Consider the following 21,547-nt stretch of genomic DNA (forward strand, 5'->3'; position numbering starts at 1 on the left):
AAAAACACATCTGAAGTCTCCCAAAAGCATGTGAGAAAAGGTGTTATGGTCTGATGAAACCAAGGTTGCAATAATTCCAAAAGATATGTTTGGCGCAAAAACAACACTGCACATCACCAAAAGAACACCATACCCACAGTGAAGCATGGTGGTGGCGGCATCATGCTTTGGGGCTGTTTTTCTTCAGCTGGAACAGGGGCCTTATTCAAGGTAGAGAGAATTATGAACAGTTCCAAATACCAGTCAATATTGGCACAAAACCTTCAGGCTTCTGCTAGAAAGCTGAACCTGAAGAGGAACTTCATCTTTCAGCATGACGACCCAAAGCATACATCCAAATCAACAAAGGGATGGCTTCACCAGAAGAAGATTAAAGTTTTGGAATGGCCCAGCCAGAGCCCAGATCTGAATCCAATCGAAAATCTGTGGGGTGATCTGAAGAGGGCTGTGCACAGGAGATACCTTCGCAATCTGACAGATTTGGATTGTTTTTGCAAAGAAGAGTGGGCAAATCTTGCCAAGTCAAGATGTGCCATGCTGATAGACTCATACCCAAAAAGACTGAGTGCTGTAATAAAATCAAAAGTTTCTTCAACAAAGTATTAGTTTAAGGGTGTGCACACTTATGCAACAATATTATTTTAATTTCTTTTGCAAGATGTACCGAGTCCACGGATTCATCCTAACTTGTGGGATATTGTCCTTCCTGACAGGAAGTAGCAAAGAGAGCACCACAGCAGAGCTGTCTATATAGCTCCCCCTTAACTCCACCCCCCAGTCATTCTCTTTGCTGGCTCTAAGCAGGAATGGTAAAGAGAAGAGGTGTTAAACTGTTGTGGTGTTACTATTTATTCTCAGGCAGGACATAGATAAAGATTTCTGCCTGGAGGATGATTATCTTAGCATTTGTAACTAAGGTCCACTGCTGTTCCCACAGAAGCTGAGGAGTACAGGAAAACTTCAGTGTGAGGAACGGTTTCTTGCTATACAGCAATGAGGTATGTTCAGTCATATATTCTGCAGAGACTGTATTAACTCAGAATGGCTGACATTAGGGGAAGGGTAAGCAGTAATCCTAGTGTTATCAGAGGTTTTTACTAGCTTGCATAAAGGGTTAATTTTTTTTGTGGGCACTCAGTTTATGTGAATTTGGGACAAACGTTTTTGTGTCTGGGAGTAACGTTTTCTGTTTTATGGGACATTTGCTTGAGGGTTCTTTGGGGTTGTTTATAACCCACATGGCTTTCAGACAGGGTTTGTTAGTTTTGTGTAGGCCCCAGTAACATCGAGTGAGGTGGGCGGGGCCTACATTTACAAGCAGCAAGCAACTTGTCCTGAGAGGCTTCTGAGGGACTAATTGAAGCTTTAAACCCCATATTATCGCTTCCTAAGGGCAGGTAGGGCCACAGCAGAGCTGTGGCAAGGTGCTTTAGGGGGTTTTAACCGGTTTTAGACACTTATCAATCCGTTTTTTTCATTTGGGGGTCTATTGCTTTGTTACTTGTGGTGCAATCCTTCTAAAGCTTAGTGGGTGTACTGTTAAAATTTCGGAATTTTTGAACCAATTTTAACCTTTTTTGCAGTTTGTGTATGCCTTTTTTTTTTCTCTTAAAGGTACAGTACCGTTTTTGCAAATTGTTTTTTTCATTAAATAAAGTGTTTTCCAAGCTTGCTTGCTTCATTACTAGCCTGTTAAACATGTCTGACACTGAGGAAACTCATTGTTCAATTTGTTTAGAAGCCATTGTGGAACCCCCTCTAAGAATGTGTCCCAATTGTACTGATATGTCTATAAATTGCAAACAGCATATTTTGACTTATAAAAGTTTGGCATTAAATGATTCTCAGACAGAAGTAAATCAGGTTTCGCCATCTAGTTCTCCCAAAGTGTCACTACCAGTTACGCCCGCACAAGCGACGCCAAGTACTTCTAGTGCGTCTAATTCTTTCACCTTGCAAGATATGGCTTCAGTTATGAATACTACCCTCACAGAGGTTTTATCTAAACTGCCAGGGTTGCAAGGGAAGTGCAGTAGCTCTGGGTTAAGAACAAATGCTGAGCTTTCTGACGCTTTAGTAGCCGTATCCGATATTCCCTCACAATGTTCTGAGGTAGGGATGAGGGATTTGCTGTCTGAGGGAGAGATTTCTGATTCAGGAAAGATGTTACCTCAGACAGATTCAAATATGACGGCATTTAAATTTAAGCTAGAGTTTATTGCTCAGGGAGGTTTTAGCTACTCTGGATGATTGTGACCCTATTGTCGTTCCAGAGAAATGGTGTAAAATGGACAAATATTTAGAGGTTCCTGTTTACACTGATGTTTTTCCGGTCCCTAAGAGGATTTCGGACATTGTTACTAAGGAGTGGGATAGACCAGGTATTCCGTTCGCTCCCCCTCCTGTTTTTAAGAAAATGTTCCCCATTTCTGACACCATAAAGGACTCATGGCAGACGGTCCCTAAGGTGGAGGGAGCTATTTCTACTCTGGCTAAGCTTACAACTATACTTATTGAACACAGTTGTGCTTTCATTGATCCTATGGATAAAAAGTTAGAGGGTCTCCTAAAGAAAAATTTTTGTTCATGAGGGTTTTCTTCTTAAACCTATAGCGTGCATTGTTCCGGTAACCACTGCAGCTGCTTTTTGGTTTGAGGCTCTTCAGATGGAGACCCCACTAGATGATATTTTGGACAGAATTAAGGACCTTAAGTTGGCTAATTCTTTTATTACAGACGCCGCTTTTCATCTTGCTAAGTTAGCGGCAAAGAATTCAGGTTTTGTCATTTTAGCGCGAAGAGCGTTATGGCTTAAGTCCTGGTCAGCTGATGTGTCATCTAAATCAAAGCTTTTGACCATCCCTTTCAAAGGTAAGACCCTATTCGGGCCTGCACTGAAAGAGATCATTTCAGATATCACTGGAGGGGAAGGGTCATGCCCTCCCTCAAGATAAGTCAAATAATTTTCGTTCCTTTCAAAACTTCAAGGGTGGTCCCGCTTCCTCTTCCCCTGCTGCAAAGCAAGGGGGAACTTTGCTCAATCCAAGCCAACCTGGAGACCTAACCAGGCTTGGAACAAGGGTAAACAGACCAAAAAGCCTGCTGCTGCCACTAAGTCAGCATGAAGGGGTAGCCCCCTATCCGGGACCGGATCAAGTAGGGGGCAGACTTTCTCTCTTTGCTCAGGCCTGGGCAAGAGACGTTCAGGACTCCTGGGCCGTAGAAATTGCAACCCAGGGGTATCTCCTAGATTTCAAAGATTCTCCTCCAAGGGGGAGGTTCCATCTTTCTCAATTGTCTGTAAACCAGACAAAAAGAGAGGCTTTCTTACGCTGTGTAGAAGACCTTTTTACCATGGGAGTGATCTGCCCAGTTCTGAAAGCAGAACAGGGGCAAGGTTTCTACTCCAATCTGTTTGTGGTTCCCAAAAAAGAGGGAACCTTCAGACCAATTCTAGATCTCAAGATCCTAAACCAATTCCTAATAATTCCATCCTTCAAGATGGAGACCATTCGGACTATTTAACCAATGATCCAGGAGGGTCAATATATGACTACTGTGGATCTAAAGGATGTGTATCTACACATTCCTATCCACAAAGATCATCACCAGTTCCTCAGGTTTGCCTTCCTGGACAGGCATTACCAGTTTGTGGCTCTTCCCTTCAGGTTGGTCACGGCGTCAAGAATCTTCACAAAGGTGCTAGGTTCCCTTCTGGTGGTCCTAAGGCCGAGGGGCATAGCAGTGGCTCCTTATCTAGACGACATCTTAATTCAATCGTTGACTTTCCAACTTGCCAAGTCTCACACGGACTTGGTGTTGGCCTTTCTAATATCTCATGGGTGGAAGGTGAACGTGAAAAAGAGTTCTCTTATTCCTCTCACAAGAGTTCCATTCCTGGGAACTCTGATAGATTCGGTGGACATGAAAATATTTGACGGAGGTCAGGAAATCAAACATTTTACCCACCTGCCGAGCTCTTCATTCCATTCCTCGGCCGTCAGTGGCTCAGTGTATGGAGGTAATCGGACTTATGGTAGCGGCAATGGACATAGTTCCGTTTGCTCGTTTGCATCTCAGACCACTACAACTATGCATGCTCAAACAGTGGAATGGGGATTATGCAGATTTATCTCCTCAGATAAATCTGGATCAAGAGACCAGAGACTCTCTTCTTTGGTGGTTGTCACAGGATCACCTGTCCAGGGGAATGTGTTTCCGCAGGCCATCGTGGGTTATTGTGACGACGGACGCTAGCCTACTGGGCTGGGGTGCAGTCTGGAATTCCCTGAAAGCACAGGGTTTGTGGACTCAGGAGGAGGCCCTCCTACCGATAAATATTCTGGAATTAAGAGCGATATTCAATGCTCTTCAGGCGTGGCCTCAGCTGGCTTCGGCCGGATTTATCAGGTTTCAGTCGGACAACATCACAACTGTAGCTTATATCATCAGGGGGGAGCAAGGGGTTCCTTGGCGATGATAGAAGTTTCCAGGATAATCCGATGGGCAGAGACTCACTCTTGCCATCTATCAGCGATCTATATCCCAGGGGTGGAGAACTGGGAGGCAGATTTTCTAAGTCGTTAGACTTTTCATCCGGGGGAGTGGGAGCTCCATCCGGAGGTGTTTGCTCAACTGGTTCAGCTATGGGGCACACCAGAATTGGATCTGATGGCGTCTCGTCAGACCGCCAAACTTCCTTGTTACGGATCCAGGTCAAGGGATCCTCAGGCTGTACTGATAGATGCTTTAGCAGTACCCTGGTCGTTCAACCTGGCTTATGTTTCCACCATTCCCTCTCCTTCCTCGTTTGATTGCCAGAATCAAACAGGAGAGAGCTTTGGTGATTTTGATAGCACCTGCGTGGCCACGCAGGACTTGGTATGCAGACCTAGTGGACATGTTATCTGTGCCACTGAGACAGGACCTTTTGATTCAAGGTCCATTCAAGCATCCAAATCTTATTTCTCTGCAACTGACTGCTTGGAGATTGAACGCTTGATTTTATCAAAGCAGGGTTTCTCTGAGTCGGTCATAGATACCTTGATTCAGGCTCGAAAGCCTGTCACCAGGAAGATCTATAAGAAGATATGGCGTAAATATCTTTTTTAGTGTGAATCCAAAGGCTACTCATGGAGTAAGATCAGGATTCCTAGGATTTTGTCTTTTCTCCAAGAAGGGTTGAAGAAAGAATTGTCCGCTAGTTCCTTAAAGGGACAGATATCTGCTTTGTCTATTCTGTTGCACAAGCGTCTGGCAGATGTCCCAGACGTTCTGGCTTTTTGTCAGGCTTTAGTTAGAATTAAGCCTGTGTTTAAACCTGTTGCTCCGCCATGGAGTCTCAATTTAGTTCTTAAAGTTCTTCAGGGGGTTCCGTTTGAACCCATGCATTCCATAGATATTAAGCTTCTATCTTGGAAAGTTCTGTTTCTAGTTGCTATCTCTTCAGCTCGAAGAGTTTCTGAACTATCTGCATAACAATGGGACTCGCCTTATCTTGTTTTCCATGCTGATAAGGTGGTTTTGCGTACCAAACCTGGGTTCCTCCCTAAGGTTGTTTCTAACAGGAATATCAATCAGGAAATTGTTGTTCCTTCTCTGTGTCCTAATCCTTCTTCTAAGAAGGACCGTCTGTTGCACAACTTGGTTCGTGCCTTGAAGTTTTATTTGCAGGCAACCAAAGATTTTCGCCAATCATCTTTGTTTGTTGTCTATGCTGGAAAGCGTAGAGGTCAAAAGGCTATGGCTACCTCTCTTTCCTTTTGGCTGAAAAGCATCATCCATTTGGCTTATGAGACTGCTGGACAGCAGCCTCCTGAAAGAATTACAGCTCACTTCACTAGAGTGGTGGCTTCCACATGAAAAAAAAAAATGATGCTTCTGTTGAACAGATTTGTAAGGCTGCGACTTGTTCTTCGCTTCATACCTTTTCCAAATTTTACAAATTTGATACCTTTGCTTCTTCGGAGGCTATTTTTGGGAGAGAGGTTTTGCAAGCAGTGGTGCCTTCCGTTTAGGTTCCTGTCTTGTCCCTCCCTTCATCCGTGTCCTATTGCTTTGGTATTGGTATCCCACAAGTTAGGATGAATCCGTGGACTCTGTACATCTTGCAAAAGAAAACAATTTATGCTTACCTGATAAATTTCTTTCTTTTGCGATGTACCGAGTCCACGGCCCGCAATGTCAAGACAGTATATTTTATGTAAACTTCAGTCACCTCTGCACCTTATAGTTTATCATTTTCTATCTTGGCCTTCGGTCGAATGACTGGGGGGTGGAGTTAAGGGGGGAGCTATATAGACAGCTCTGCTGTGGTGCTCTCTTTGCTACTTCCTGTCAGGAAGGACAATATCCCACAAGTTAGGATGAATCCGTGGACTCGTACACCGCAAAAGAAAGAAATTTATCAGGTAAGCATAAATTCTGTTTTTTTATTTTTACTTCCCTTCACCTAAAAGATTTGTTTGTTTTTCAATTGAGTTGCATAGTTTATAGGTCACATTAAAGATGTAAAAAAATGAGACAAAGATAAATCATTTCATAACTTTTTCCATCACAGAAACCTGCCATTTTAACAGGGGTGTGTAGACTTTTTATATCCACTGTATATGTGTGTATGTGTATATATATATATATATGTATGTATGTATGTATGTATGTATGTATAATGTGCTAATTCATAATTTAAAATCAAATTTAATTTAAAAATGACATACCTGCAGAAAATTTTTCATTAAAAAAAACATCGCAGAAAGAGAAAGTTCTGCCTTTGGGCCCAGACTTAGCTTATCCTTCGCTGGAAAGTGGCTTGTTCCCGCCGGGGGTTTCGGCACAAATTTGCATGTCCATAATTTTGGCGCTGGCAAATCTGCAACTTCCAGAAGTTGGCTTAAGATATTGTTTGTGTTCCGTTATCCAGGGCTCTTCAGGCATGGGATGGCCTGTTCAGTTTTCTGGGGAAACGACTGTCCCTGAGGCTTCAGGGGGTCAACCTTCGGGACCAGAGTCGTCTCTTGCTCCGGCAGGGGTATGCTGTGCTTTTCGGTATAGACTGGCGCGCCTTCGTGTTTTATTGAGGCACGCTTTGGCGTTGTCGGAAGATTCCATCCTTAATAGATCAGAGAAATTTCAGTCTGCTTCTTCGAAGAGCTTACAGAATTAGACGTAAGGGGATGAAGTAATCTTCTTATAGTCTTGTTTGTTGAGTATCCTTCCAGTTTTGAGCTTGGAAGATCAGGGTCCCTGTTGGGCCGGTCCTGCGGGTGCGCCTGTTCTTCTTAGGCGATAACCTGCGAGTTGCCTTATCCGGTGAGGATTGTTTTTATTGTGTTTAAAGCTCATGTTGGTTTTATATTTCCTTCGGGAATTGTGTCTGGAATTGATACTCGCGATCGTTGATCGCACTGTTACTTCTAAAAGTCTTTTCTGGACGAGTTTTAGTCCTATGTTTGTCTGCTGCTTATTTCTCCCTCTCTAGGGGAGATTCTATGCGGCCTTGACAGTGAGGGCCCTCGTTTCAGGCTGGTCTTGATTTCAGGCTGGTCTTGACACGTGGCGCCTGGCTGGTCAGGTTAGGGCGCCGAGTGCTTCACATTATTTGTGCTGTTCTTGTTTTTCTTTAACAAGTTTCAGCTAAGCACTCTGAGAGGACCTGAGGGTTCATGGGGCATAGGGATTGGTTCAGTCCTCATTAGCCTTTCTTGTTGGTCATCTGGGAATAGGAGTTCTACTGCGACACACTCAATTAATTCCGTTTTTCTGTTAGGTTCTCTTCCTTCGGGTCGAGACTTCTGGATTCTACTTGATGGTTTTTGCCATCTAATTGAGGAGACGTGTGGCTTTTTTCCTACTTCCGGGAGTTAGCCGTCTCCATATCAGGGACGATAGGCTGTGTTGTCTCCTTCTCCAAGCTTTGCTTAGAGGTTTTTTCTTCTGGGGTTTGGGATGCTCTGCATTCTTTTTCCTTGTGTGTGGTCCTCTGGTTATGTATCCTGAGAGGACTATGGAGACTAGCCTTTGTTCTACTCTCTACCTTCGGGTGACTCTGTCCTTGTTTTTTCCCTTGGTCTTGGACTTCCTGTGTGTTGTCCTCAACGCCCTTGGGCTCTAGAGTATTTGAGCGACTCTGTCGCGCCCTAGCTTATTTTTGGAGGGTGGACTCCTGCTAGGGGTGTCGGTTCCCTTGGGCTGGGAATTACGAGTGAGTCTTGTTCCCGTTCTCCGGTTTAGTCCGGTTATCTTCCTTGGTGAGGTCTGATTCCTTCAGCTATGGTTTTTGTGTTCCCTGGGGTGTTTGTTTTTAGACGATTCTGGGGCCTGGGCCCAGGGTTCTTATCTTGGATCCTTATGGATGTCTGGAGACTTATGATCCTGCGGACTGGTTCAGGGTGATCCAGTTTTTGCCGGGAACTCAGACTTTGGCTTATTGGCTAGCTCATTGAGCCTGCAAGCAGCTGAGCCAATATTTGCACCTTCAAGGTGCTGGCATGTTACTTTTGGCCTGTTTGGTCCTTGGAAAGGTCCCACAATGGTTTAGTTGTAGGCTTTGTGGGCCTGTAAGCTGTTTGTTGGAAGTTCAATTCCAGCTATGGCTGTATGTTCTTCACAAAGCATGTCCTTTCACTTTGTGGACGAAGTGTGTTCGGGGAGTTTTCTCTCTGCGCTGTCGTTTATCTGTACTCTCCCCGTTGAGGGGGTAGTTGCCTTCCTTAAAAGGTGGGGTTTTTCTCTCAGGGTCGTTGACCTGCCCTGTGTGCAGGATTTTGGAACAGGTGCTAGGGGATAGCAATTTGCTGTTCTGGGGCTTTTTCTGTTCCAACATGTTGGGACTGTTATAGAGAGTTGTGCCAGGTCTTCTCAGGGATCTATGGTACTTTTCTCTGCTCAGGTCCTTGGGGGTTCTCCTTGGGAGTACCTGTATTGGAAGAGCGGATTGGGTTTGCACCCAAGCTCTTTTGGAGTTCCTTCCGCTCCATTCCCTGGGTGCTTGTGGTTGGGGTTTGTTCCCCCTGTCTTTCAGATGTGCCTGTTGCTTGGGCTGGTACGGTGTTTGGAGCAGGATCTTTGGTCTGTTGCTCTGCTGCTTCATCCTCGGGTCTTTGAGGTACGGGGAGCCTCCTTGAGAGCTTTGTGTCTTCTCTGTGTTCAGGATCTGTGGGAAGGAATTGCGACTCTTGGTTAGCCTGTCACGTGTCCACTGCTTGGATGCTTAGCAGTCTGACGGTTTGGAACCTTTCTTCAGCTGCTCCTTACTTGCCCTGCAAGTTTTCAATTTTCAGAGAATCTTTGGATGTCTGTAGCGTGCAGTGTTTTGACTCTGGTGTTTACCTATTTGTGCTAAACGTGGTTTTGGTTTCTGAAGATTTAGATATATGAGCGACCTTGTTGACTCTGGGGACTTTTGTCTTCAGTTGTCTTCTAGACTGCGGTTGCTATGTGTTTGGGAAGAGGATCTCTTCTCTGTTCAGATTCCCTGTCCTACCCCTTAGTTTCTGTACAATCTGGGGTCTGGACATTGCCTCCCCTTGTTTCTTTGAGACTGATTGGGTCTCTGTGAGTTTGGCCCGGTTTCTCTGGTTTTTGCCTTTTTTTTTTAATTTGGAACTCGTTCCCTATTTAGGTTTTTTTCTGGAATCCTTTATGGAGGTTCATCTGTGTCTTTTCCCTTTGTGGGAGATGGGGTAGTCTGACCTCTTTCTCTAGTAAGGGGTGTGTTGTTTGGGACCGACTGCTTGGCGTGTCTAGCAAGGCTTGTGGACTATCTGTGGGTCTGTATCATTAGGGCCCCTTCCTTTTTCAAGGTTTTCTTTGCTTTGGACGAAGCAGGTTTTTGTGGGCTAGGGGTTTTCAGGCCTGGTGCCCTCAGAATGGGCCGCCTCTTATACCCTTCCGTTTTGACATTCAGTGTCCTCTATAGCTTGGGTATTGTTTTCCCAAAAGTAATGAATGCTGCTGTGAACTCTTTAATTACTTTAATTATGCTTACCTGATTTTCTTTCTTCAGATGGAAAGAGTCCATAGCTCCCCACCTGTATTTTTCTGTGGGGCGTCTGTTATTTTTATTCTTCTGGCACCTTTTCACCCTGATATTTCTTTTACTATTCCTTGTAAGAATTATTTAAGTTTTTTTTTTTTTTCAGATCTCTTTATTGTACCAAAGAAAGCGGGTACAGCCTTTTGTGGATCGCAAAATATTCAACAAATACCTGAAATTTCCTATATTCCAGATGGAGACAATTCTCACTTTACTTCCTTTAGTGTAGGAGGGTCAGTTTATGTCTAACATAAAATATGCTTTTTTTGCATATCTCTTTCCACAGGGATTGTGTCTAGTTCTTAAGATTAGCTTTTTATTTTTTATTGCAATTATTACGTACAAATAAATTACGATGTTGCTGCTGCAACATGGCCCCCTGGCCTGCTCTAAATTGCTCGCCTCCTGCTGGGGTGCCCTAAAGCCACTTGGGAACTTTAAGTATCAGGACAGGCTCCATGATTTGACTGACTTTTGGGAGGGGCTTAGCTAACCTGGTCGGCCCAGATAACTTGACGGCCCACTGTGAATTTGCCCGTCATGCCTTATGGCCAGTCCGGGCCTGGTTGTATCTGATCAATCATCTGAGGATGCGGTTATCTCTGAGGCTTCAGAGCACGGACCTTCTTGTTCAGAGCCTGCTGCTTCTATTCCTCCAGCAGAGGAGGATTTCACCATTAGATTTAAGGTAGCACGCCTGCGCATCCTTCTAAGAGAGGTTTTGACAATTTTAAAGATGCCTAGTACTGATCTGCCAGTCGAATCTTAGAGCCCAAAATCAGAGGGCGAATTGGATTAAAGCGAGTGGAGAAGGATGGGAATCCTATTCATCTTTTTTTGGTTGTTTTAAGATCCCGGTTTGGGCTCTATGGGGGTTGTGTTGCCCATCCCTACTTGGCTATCACTCTTTCTTTTACAAGATATGACGAGTCCACAGATTTCATCCTTACTTGTGGGATATAAACCTCCTGTTAACAGGAAGTGGCAAAGAGCACCACAGCAGAGTTGTATATATAGCTCCTCCCTTGCCTCCACCCCCAGTCATTCTCTTTGCCTGTGTTAGAACTAGGAAGAGGTAAAGTGAGGTGTTAGCTTTATTTTCTTCAATCAAGAATTTTTTATCTGGGAAAGGATAAGCAGTATACACTATAGAGAGGAAATGGTGTACCTGGTATTCCCTAATTTCTGTAATTTTCTAATTATTTATAAGTGTACAGTATATCACTTTAAAAATGTTGAACCTTTATTTGTGGGCTGACGCTGGGAGATGTGGTTGTATGGTGACAAGTGTTTTTGTTTTACACGATGTACAAGCATATCACCTTAAAAATGGTTGAAACCTTTATTTATGGGCTAATGCTGGGAGATGCTTTTTCTATGGGGAATGGTGCTTCACAAGGTGATGCGCTTCCGTGCTGTGTGTGTGTTTACATGTGGTTTTTCTGTGCCGACATGTTGTTTTTCTTTTCGTCTACCCATGCGAGTCCTACTTAGGATGATATTACGCCCACGGTGGGCGGTGCCTAGTTTCGCACGCTTCGTCGAACAGTGTAGTTCTGAGTACGCAGCTAGGTCTTGAGGCTCCGGTGGGGACTAGATCGTTCTCCTGCTTGAATATACGTAGAGGCAGGTAGGCGCCGCAGCAGTGCTGTGGCGAGGTGCAGAGGCTCGTTTTTTGACTATATTTCATAGCCTTGTGTAAAGTTGTTTGGTCAAGATTGACTTAAAACTGATATGTAATATTTCTTATCTATGGGTGCAATATTATTTAGGCTTCAGGACTTATAAGGAGTTTTTTTGGTTAACAGAAAAAAGTTTTGTTCTTATAAAAATTGAATTTAAAAAAAGAAAAATAAGGGTTATGCTTTATTATTTAAAGGCACAGTACATTGTTTAAAATCTTATTAGATCTTGACTTCTGTGTGCAATATTTTTGGTATTAACAATTATTATTGCTAGTCTGTTTAACATGTCTGACATTGAGGAAACTACTTGTTCTATGTGTCTTGAGGCCACTGTGGAATCTCCTCTTACTTTGTGTCCCTCGTGTACTGAGAGGGCCTTACAATGTAAAGACCATATTTTATGTGCTAGAAGTGTGCCTAAGGATGATTCTCAGTCTGTGGAGAATCAGGATATGCCGCCAAATTCTCCCCAAGCATCACAACTTTTAACGCCCACCCAAGTAACCCAAGTAACCCCGGGTTACTCAACCACGTCTAATTCATTTACTCTGCAGGATATGGCTGCAGTTATGTCAACTACCCTTACAGAGGTATTATCTACCTCTAAGATAATTATCTATTATCTTCAGTAATTCTAATCGCGCCTGCGTGGCCTCGCAGGACTTGGTATGCCGATCTAGTGGACATGTCCTCTCTGCCGCCGTGGAAGCTTCCATTGAGGCAGGACCTTCATCTAAGCGGGGGTTCTCTGATTCGGTCATTGATACTTTGATTCAGACACGTAAACCTGTTACTGAAAGGATCTACCATAAGATATGGCATAAATATCTTTATTGGTTCGAATCCAAGGGCTACTCATGGAGTAGAGTTAAGATTCCCAGGATTTTATCTTTTCTCCAAGAGGGATTGGAGAAGGGGTTATCAGCAAGTTCCTTAAAGGGACAAAATTGTCGATTTTTACTACACAAACGTTTTGCAGATGTTCCAAACGTTCAGTCTTTTTGTCAGGCTCTGACCAGAATCAAGCCTGTGTTTAGACCAATTGCTCCACCCTGGAGTTTGAATTTAGTTCTAAATGCTCTTCAAGGGGTTCCGTTTGAACCCATGCATTCCATAGATATTAAGTTGTTATCTTGGAAAGTTTTGTTTTTGGTTGCTATTTCTTCTGCTCGTAGAGTTTCTGAGCTTTCAGCTTTACAATGTGACTCGCCTTATCTTCTTTTCCATTTTGATAAGGTGGTTTTACGTACCAAACTTGGTTTCCTTCCTAAGGTTGTTTCTAATAAGAATATTAAAGGAACACTGTACCCAAAATGTTTCTTTTGTAATTCAGAAAGAGCATGCAATTTTAAGCAACTTTCTAATTTACTCCTATTATCAATTTTTCTTCATTCTCTTGCTATCATTATTTGAAAAAGAAGGCATCTAAGCTTTTTTTTTTTTTAGTACTCTGGACAGCACTTTTTTATTGGTGGATGAATTTATCCACCAATCAGCAAGGACAACCCAGGTTGTTCACCACAAATGGGCCGGCATCTAAACTTACATTCTTGCATTTCAAATAAAGATACCAAGAGAATGAAGAAAATTTGATAATGGGAGTAAATTAGAAAGTTGCTTAAAATTCCATGCTCAATCTGAATCACAAAAGAAAAAGTTTGGGTACAGTGTCCCTTTAATCAGGAAATTGTGGTTCCTTCATTATGTCCTAACCCTTCTTCTAAGAAGGAGCGTATGTTGCATAACTTGGACTTGGTCCGTGCCCTGAAGTTTTACTTGCAGGCGACTAAGGATTTTTGTAAATCATCTTCATTATTCATTGTCTTTTCTGGAAAGCGTAGGGGTCTGAAAGCTACGGCTACCTCTTTCTTTTTGGCTGAAGAGTATCATCCGTCTGGCGTATGAGACTGCTGGACAGCAGCCTCCTGAAAGAATTACGGCTCATTCTATGAGGGCTGTGGCTTCCTCATGGGCATTTAAAAACTATGCTTCTGTTGAACAGATTTGCAAGGCTGCAACTTGGTCGTCTCTTCACACTTTTTTTCCAAATTTTACAAATTTGATACTTTTGCTTCTTCTGAGGCTGGTTTTGGGAGAAAGGTTCTTCAAGCAGTGGTGCCTTCCGTTTAGGTTCCTGTCTTGTCCCTCCCTTTCATCCGTGTCCTGTAGCTTTGGTATTGTATCCCACAAGTAAGGATGAAATCCGTGGACTCGTCATATCTTGTAAAAGAAAAGGAAATTTATGCTTACCTGATAAATTTATTTGTTTTACGATATGACAAGTCCACGGCCCACCCTGTCATTTCTAAGACAGGTATATATTATATTTTTGTTAAACTTCAGTCACCTCTGCACCTTTGGCTTTTCCTTTCTCTTCCTAACTTCGGTCGAATGACTGGAGGTGGTGGGAAGGGAGGAGCTATATATACAGCTCTGCTGTGGTGCTCTTTGCCACTTCCTGTTAATAGGAGGTTAATATCCCACAAGTAAGGATGAAATCCGTGGACTCGTCATATCGTAAAAGAAATAAATTTATCAGGTAAGCATAAATTTCCTTTTTCTGCTCTTGCCTATTGTTTTTACTATTCCGTTTATGGATAGTTTATTCTTAGAGCTCTTGGTTGTAAGAGGAAATTTTTTTTATGAAAATGTTTCATCTGGAGCGATATCTTATGTACCGACGACTTAAGTTGTCGCAGTTTTTCTGGATACTTAATAGTGGAGGTTTCTGTCTCTATTTGAGCGGATGGTTACCTCGATATTCTCTTGAAAGAATTAAGGCCTTGGAGCTGATAATTCTTTTATCTGTGATTTTTCAGATTTCTTGCCACAAAGCTAGGGCTTCAGGTTTTTCTGTTCAGGCCTTGTACATTCTGTCATATGTCTTCTGAATCTAAAATCTTTCCTTCTGCTTGAGAGAAAGATTGAACTTAGTTCCGCTATTCCATGGTTTACCGTTTGATGAGAAAGCGAATTTGAAAGACAAGTTTCTTTCTATTAGTCCTTTAGTCCGGTTAATGCCCAGGGTCAGAGACCTCCGCTATGCGGAGCTATCCATGGGTTTTTTAAAGCCGTTTTCACTCCTGGATTAAGTAAAAGCAGAGCAGAGGCCTGCTGAAACTAGATTTGCAGGTGTGGCCGGTCCCAGGTACTATATTGGATCGCGTTGGGGAGAGTCTATCGCTCTTTCATTCGCTTGGTTCAGGGACATGCCGGATCATCGGGTCATAGCTTGATTTCAAACCTCAGCCTCCCAGGGCAGTTCCTTCTTTTGATCCTGTTTCAGACAGAGAGAGGGATGCCTTCCCAGACGAGTTTTGTTCTCCTTGAGTCATTATACCGGTGTCTATCCGGAGTGAGCTTTGAGATATCATTCAAACCACTCTCTTCCTGGTCCCATAGAGGTCCTAAAGTTTTTCATGCCTCCTCGTTCCTGAGGGAGACTATAAGGTCCTCTCTACCTTTGGTACGGAAGGGCATTGCAGTTCCTCTGTTGAGGAGAGGTTTTCATACCTTTTTCTCTTCCTCCTCAGGGAACATTCTTGTTCCTAGGGTTGGTTTTTCTGGACCAGCATTTTCAAAAAAGTACATTCTGTCTCAGAGCTTTTTAGGAATCAAGGGATTCTTGGCAGTGCCAGAATCCTATCCAGACGATTTTGATCAATCGCCATTGTCTCGTCTGATAAAAGAACGTTAAGGATTTTGTCTTACTTGATCCTGAGAGTTGGAAGAAATCTAGACCAGAGTTCTCTAAGGGGAACGAGAGGCTCCCTAGCGATGAGGGTAGTATCTCGTGTTTGGTAGTGAGCGGAGGCCCACTACTTCTCGCTATCAGCGATCCACTCTCCGGGGGTGGTTATCCGGTTCGGATGTTCTTTAGAGACATTCCTTTTATCTGGGGATAAGGTCTTCATGCGAGGGGTTTGGATATTTTTGCTCTGGAAGGGGACGCCGGATGAAAATCTTAGGATGTCCCACTTCAATACCTAGTTACCCTCAGAGGGGTTGTGGTTTGGGATCTTCAAGCTGAGCTAATGGATGCATTAGCGGTGCCTTGGAGGTTCTATGCGATATTTCCTGTTTCTGCCTTATCACTCCTTGCTCGAGTGGTGGCTCAAACCTGGCAGGAGCAGACGTCAGTGTTTTGCGAGGATCGTGGTTCTTGTTTTTTTTTTAGTGGGGACGTTGTTTTCCCCTCCATGACGGTTACCTTGTTGCGGGGATCTGCTGACACAGAGCCCATTTTGCTTCATCAGATCTTAATTCTCTGAGGCAGACTGCGTTGAGATTGCGCTTGGTCTTAGCCAGGAGAGGTTTTCTGAGAGATTAGAGTTCTCTCCTTCAAGCGCGTAGGATGGTTCCTCGTCATATATCTTACGGTGTAGGGGAGCTCCTCCTTCAGTGAAGAGTGTGGTTCGCCCTGGCACTCTATCAAGTTGGCCAGGATTCTTTTCCCCATCAGGGATGGTCTGGCAAAGGGCCTCTTGGTTAGTTTCCTTGTTGTGACAATTTTGCCCTGTCTGTTACTATACAGTGGCTCGACGAGCTTCCGGATGTACAGTTTTGGTTAAGGCTCTGACTACGGTCAGGTTAAGGTGTTGATCTGATACTCCCCCTTTGAGCTTAGATCTTGGTTTCTCAGTTTTTGCATCGGGCTACTTTTGAGCTTATGCATGAGGTTGATATTAGTTATTGTCTTGGAAGATCCCTTACGTCTAATTATTGCTTGTGCTTGCAGGAGTCTCTGGGATTGCGTTCTTGCAATGCGACCTTTCATTATCTGGTGTTGCTTGATAATAAGCTGTTCTCCGACCCTAGTGGGGAATTTCTCCTCAGGTCGTGTCATTTCGCAACATCTATTGAGAGATTGTGGTTCCTTTATCAGGTCCTATTCTTTCTTTTTTAAGGAAAGTTTTCCACATAATATGGATTCGTACCTTGAGTTCTATCTTCAGGCTACTTAGGATGGGACAGATTTGTCTCTGTTGTTATCTAGTGAAGCGTAAGGGTCGGTAGGTATCTTTGACTTCCTTATCGGTGAGTTGAGGCGTTTCGTCCGCTTGACATATGAGACAGCGGGATACAAGTCTCCTCAGAGAATTATGGCTCATCTAGAGCAGTGTCATCATTTTGGGCCCTTAAGATGGGTCATCTATAGATCAGCCTTGTAAGGCGGCTACCTGGGACTCCTTACATTCTTTTTTCTAAATTGTCTAACGAAATGATTTGCTTCTGTGGAAGCAGCCTTCGGGATGAAGGGTTTGCAGGCTGTGGTGCCCTCAAATAAAAGGGGGCCGGGCCGCCTCTTATTTTTGCCCTCCCGTTTGAATTCAGTGTTCAGTGGAGCTTGGGTATAGATTTCCCACAAGTAAGGAATGCAGCTGTGGACTCTCCCTGTATTAAGAAGGAAAACCTAAATTATGCTTACCCGATCATTTCCTTTCCTTCTGTACAGGGAGAGTCCAAAGCTCCCGCCCATATTCTCTGATGGGCGGAACCTAAATTTAATTTTGTTTTTCTGGCACTTTTTTCACCCTGATGTTTCTCCTACTGTTATTATTATTCTTTGTAAAGCGCCAACAGATTCCGCAGTGCTGTCCATGGGTACAAGGATAACAATACAATGGAGAAACAATACGATAAAAGACAACATTTTACTGAAAAATACAGGGGGAATTGAGGGCCCTATTCCCGTGGGAACGTACAATCTAGATGGGTAGGAGGAAGGGGAACAGGAGGTGGGGACTGCAGAGGTGAGAATGATATTAGTGAGGAGATAGAGGGCAACTGTTAGTTAAGTGAAGTTAGTTTAATAAGTCGGGTGATAAGCTTCCCTGAACAGGAAGGTCTTTAGGGAATGTTTTAAGGAGGAGAGGTTAGGGGCAAGTCTGACAGCTCGAGGAAGTGCGTTCCAGAGGGTTGGTGCCGCACAAGAGAAGTCCTGTAATCTAGCATGAGAGGAGGCGATGGTAGAGGACGCAAGAAGCAGGTCGTTGTTGGATCTTAGGGGTCAGGCAGGAGTATATTTGTTGATGAGTGAGGACCGGTAGGGTGGGGCAGCATTGGTGAGGGCTTTGTAGCTCAGGGTGAGAATTTTGAATTTAGCTCTGTTGTGAATGGGGAGCCAGTGAAGGGACTCACAGAGAGGCGCAGCAGAAACAGAGCATCGAGAGAGGTGGATTAGCCTGGCAGATGCATTTAGGATGGATTAGAGGGGAGAGAGGCAGGAGAGAGGGAGGCCAGTTAGTAAGTTGTTACAGTAGTCAAGTCGGGAAATTACCAGGGAGTGGATTAGCTGTTTAGTAGTTTCCGCACTCAGAAATTGACGAATTTTGGAGATATTGCGTAGGTGGTACTGTTCCTTGTTCCCTCAACAGAATGACTCAGGGATGAGGGAAGTGGGGGAGGTATTTAAACCTTTGGCTGGGGTGTCTTTGCCTTCTCCTGGTGGCCAGGTTCAGTATTTCCCACAATTAAGGAATGCAGTTGTGGACACTCCCTGTACAGAAGGATAGGAAATTATCGGGTAAGCATGATTTGTTTTTTGCTTTCCTGATGATACATTCATTTTTTTTCATAATGGTGAAAGTCCATGGTGCTTTTTCTGCCTCATCTACTTTGTCATATGTATGACTGAGGATCATGGTAAGTGGGAGGGATTTAAAGCTGTGATGTCTCTTGCCTCCTCCTAGCGGTCAGGAGGGGTATATTCCCACACATGACTCATCATCATGAAAGAAATGAATTAGGTAAGCATACATTTGTTTTTATTTTTACTATAATGGTCCTTTAAATATGATTGCTATACAATCTTTCAGAAGTTCCATTAGAAGGCTGAGTTTCCAAGTAAATTGGTTTAGCTAAGGGGGAAAAATCACAACCCAAATGGGGAGTAATGCTTGGTTCCTAATTTGGTTTGTACAGTTTGAAATTGTACATGTGGGGGGGGTAAATTTTTATGGTTTGATTATGGCATTGGTTTGTTTTTGTGTATTAGATTTTTTGTTTTTAAATAATGGAATTATATTTTAGTAGGCACATGGATTTTGCTTTGCTTTTTTTGTTTATATTTTAAATGCAAAATGTTGACATTGTACTTTGGTGCTGCTTTGATCACAACAAAATTAGATTAAATTCTACACACTTCATAAAATGAAAAATTGATGGAGAGGAACAAGCAGTGATATACATGTGATTGTTTAATGGTGGTTTATAATTCTTTATATATTTCAAAAAAAAATTTACTCTTATTTTTTTTTTTTTCTCAACAGTCTTAGAGAGTTTTTTGGACTATACAGGGGAACTTGAACCCCCTGAACCACTTGCACGGCTTCCTCAGTTAAAGCACCGTATAAAGCAACTTCTTATGGACCTTGGTAAAGTGGAACAAATAGCTTTTTGTTGCTCAACATGATATGACTGGAAGTTTTCATGGAAGCCCTTCCAGAAGAAGAATTTGCCTCCAGCACTGCAGAGCTTGGTTAGCATGCAGATTGTGTGTAGTATGGATAGACTGCAACTTCAAAGGAGGACACTACCTGCTCCACAGTACAAGCGCAGATAGCTCATACAGTCTGATAATGAGCTGAACTTTTATATGAATGTAGTTGTGAGACTTTTTCATTTTGTTTTCCTTTTGTTCCAGAGTGTTACAATACATGTCTCTAGGTTGTCATTTCTTGCTCTTAACACCTCCAAACTGACATTTTGCCACTATATACAGCTCTGCATTGTAATAATAGTTGTCATCCCTGTTAAGAAGTTTATTTAAATGTTTTCTAGCTTCTCTCTTCCTTTTGCATACATATAGAACAGTATTTAATCAATAATAAAATGTAGTCCTGACATTTGCTCAAGTATCGCAATAACTGTTCAGCTCTTTTTATTGTACTCTGTTGCAGCGGTATTTGTAGGTGTTTTTTTCTTTAAAATTTTGCTATTTTTTGAAGTAGTGATAATACTGTCTCCTGTATACCATAAACTTGAGCATGATTTGAAAAGTTGAGAATGATCTATAATATGCTTTTGTATAATTAACTTTCTAATAAATTATGGCCATGCTGTGCCTAAAGAGTGAGGAAAACTAAGTGATAGTTGAATATATTATTTAATACTGGTTCTATGTAAAATGGGCTGCTCTGTTATTTTCATGAAGAATATTAAATGGCTACAAACCAGGTACTTTTATTTCCTTTGCCTTTTTGTTTTTGCTTTCAAAGGTTATTCGTTACCATTCCATAACTGTTAACATGCTGCATTTCATTGTGTAGCTTTTCTGCGTTTAAGTCATTAATTTTCTGCATGAGTTTAGCGGTCATGATGAATCAACCATCCAGCATGGCTTAACCTTCTATTTTGTAATAACCTTTAACTGTTTCAAGTTAATATTCCTTACTTTTGATCTAAGTATTTAAAGTTAATAGGAATGATACAATAGCCTCCTGAAATTTTGCTGACAATATTACACTTTATTTCCCTGTGGTTTGACTCTGCAGAATGGTTCAGATCTTCAAATAGAATCAATACAGATGGTTTCTTATATTGTCTGATTTGTCTGGAATTTTTTTGCCACCTCTATGGGCACTATTATTTTTTTTGTGTATAGACTTCTTTCCCCTACCATCAGTTGAACCCCAGAAAGGTAATTGGAGGGCTAAGGCTATCTGTATTTGTTTCATTTAAAGGCTGCAAATAATTAAATTGTGTCTAAATCTTCTTAGACTAAACTATTTTCAATGAAATTGTAATTTTTGTTTATATGTAAATGGTGAGATTTATCCCTGTTTTTCATGCAGTTTTTGTTAAATATTTTGTTGTTTTAAATAGAACCACATTTTTGCATTGTTTGTCTCCAAACAGCAGGGGGGGGGGGACTCTTAAGCAGGAGAACTGATTTTCTTTCTGAAAATGTTCTACCTAAAATAAAACTATTTAACTCCAGTTGTGATTCTGTGTGGTGGTGTTTCTTGTTTTTTTTAAACTCCCTCTTTCATTACTAGCTTTCTTTCCATAGGGCAGGGAAAGTCCACAACTTCATTCCTTACTGTTGGGAAATACAACTGGCCACCAGGAGGAGGCAAAGACACCCCAGCCAAAGGCTTAAATATCCCTCCCACTTCCCCCTATCATCCCAGTCATTCTTTGCCTTTTCTCCAACATTGGTGTGTCCGGTCCACGGCGTCATCCATTACTTGTGGGAAATGTTCTCCCCCACAGGGAAAGGCAAGGAGAGCACACAGCAAGAGCTGTCCATATAGCTCCCCCTCTGGCTCCGCCCCCCAGTCATTCTCCTTGCCGCTCTGAACAAGTAGCATCTACCACGGGGATGGCGAGGAGTTTGTGGTGTTATGTGTAAGAGACCTATCAAAGATGGGAGTGATAAACCCAGTCCCCTCCGGGGAACAAGGTCTAGGGTTTTACTCAAACCTGTTTGTGGTTCCCAAAAAAGAGGGAATTTTCAGGCCAATTCTGGATTTAAAGATATTAAACAAGTTCCTCAGAGTTCCATCCTTCAAGATGGAAACCATTCGGACAATCTTACCAACAATCCAGCAGGGTCAATTTTTGACTACCGTGGATCTGAAGGATGCGTATCTGCATATCCCAATCCACAAATCTCATCAGTTCCTGAGGTTCGCCTTTCTGGACAAACATTACCAGTTTGTGGCTCTTCCATTCAGTTTAGCCACCGCTCCCAGAATCTTCACAAAGGTGCTAGGGTCCCTTCTAGCGGTCCTAAGACCGAGGGGCATCGCTTTAGCACCTTATCTAGACGACATCCTAATCCAAGCGTCGTCTCTTTCCAAAGCGAGGGCTCATACAGACATTG

At 42.8% G+C, this 21,547-nt stretch overlaps 1 protein-coding gene across 1 annotated transcript in view; it reads left to right on the forward strand.

The window, feature by feature from the left end:
- Positions 1 to 20,658, forward strand: part of PHF20 (PHD finger protein 20) — a gene marked incomplete in the record, with an annotated part of 1,076,425 nt that extends 1,055,767 nt beyond the window's left edge. Inside the window, 1 exon segment of the mRNA XM_053696620.1 lies at positions 18,990 to 20,658. Within this exon segment, the coding sequence (XP_053552595.1) occupies positions 18,990 to 19,132 (143 nt within the window).
- Positions 20,659 to 21,547: the final 889 nt, after the last annotated feature.

Source organism: Bombina bombina, chromosome 1, assembly GCF_027579735.1.
Source record: "Bombina bombina isolate aBomBom1 chromosome 1, aBomBom1.pri, whole genome shotgun sequence".
NCBI classification, from domain to species: domain Eukaryota; kingdom Metazoa; phylum Chordata; class Amphibia; order Anura; family Bombinatoridae; genus Bombina; species Bombina bombina.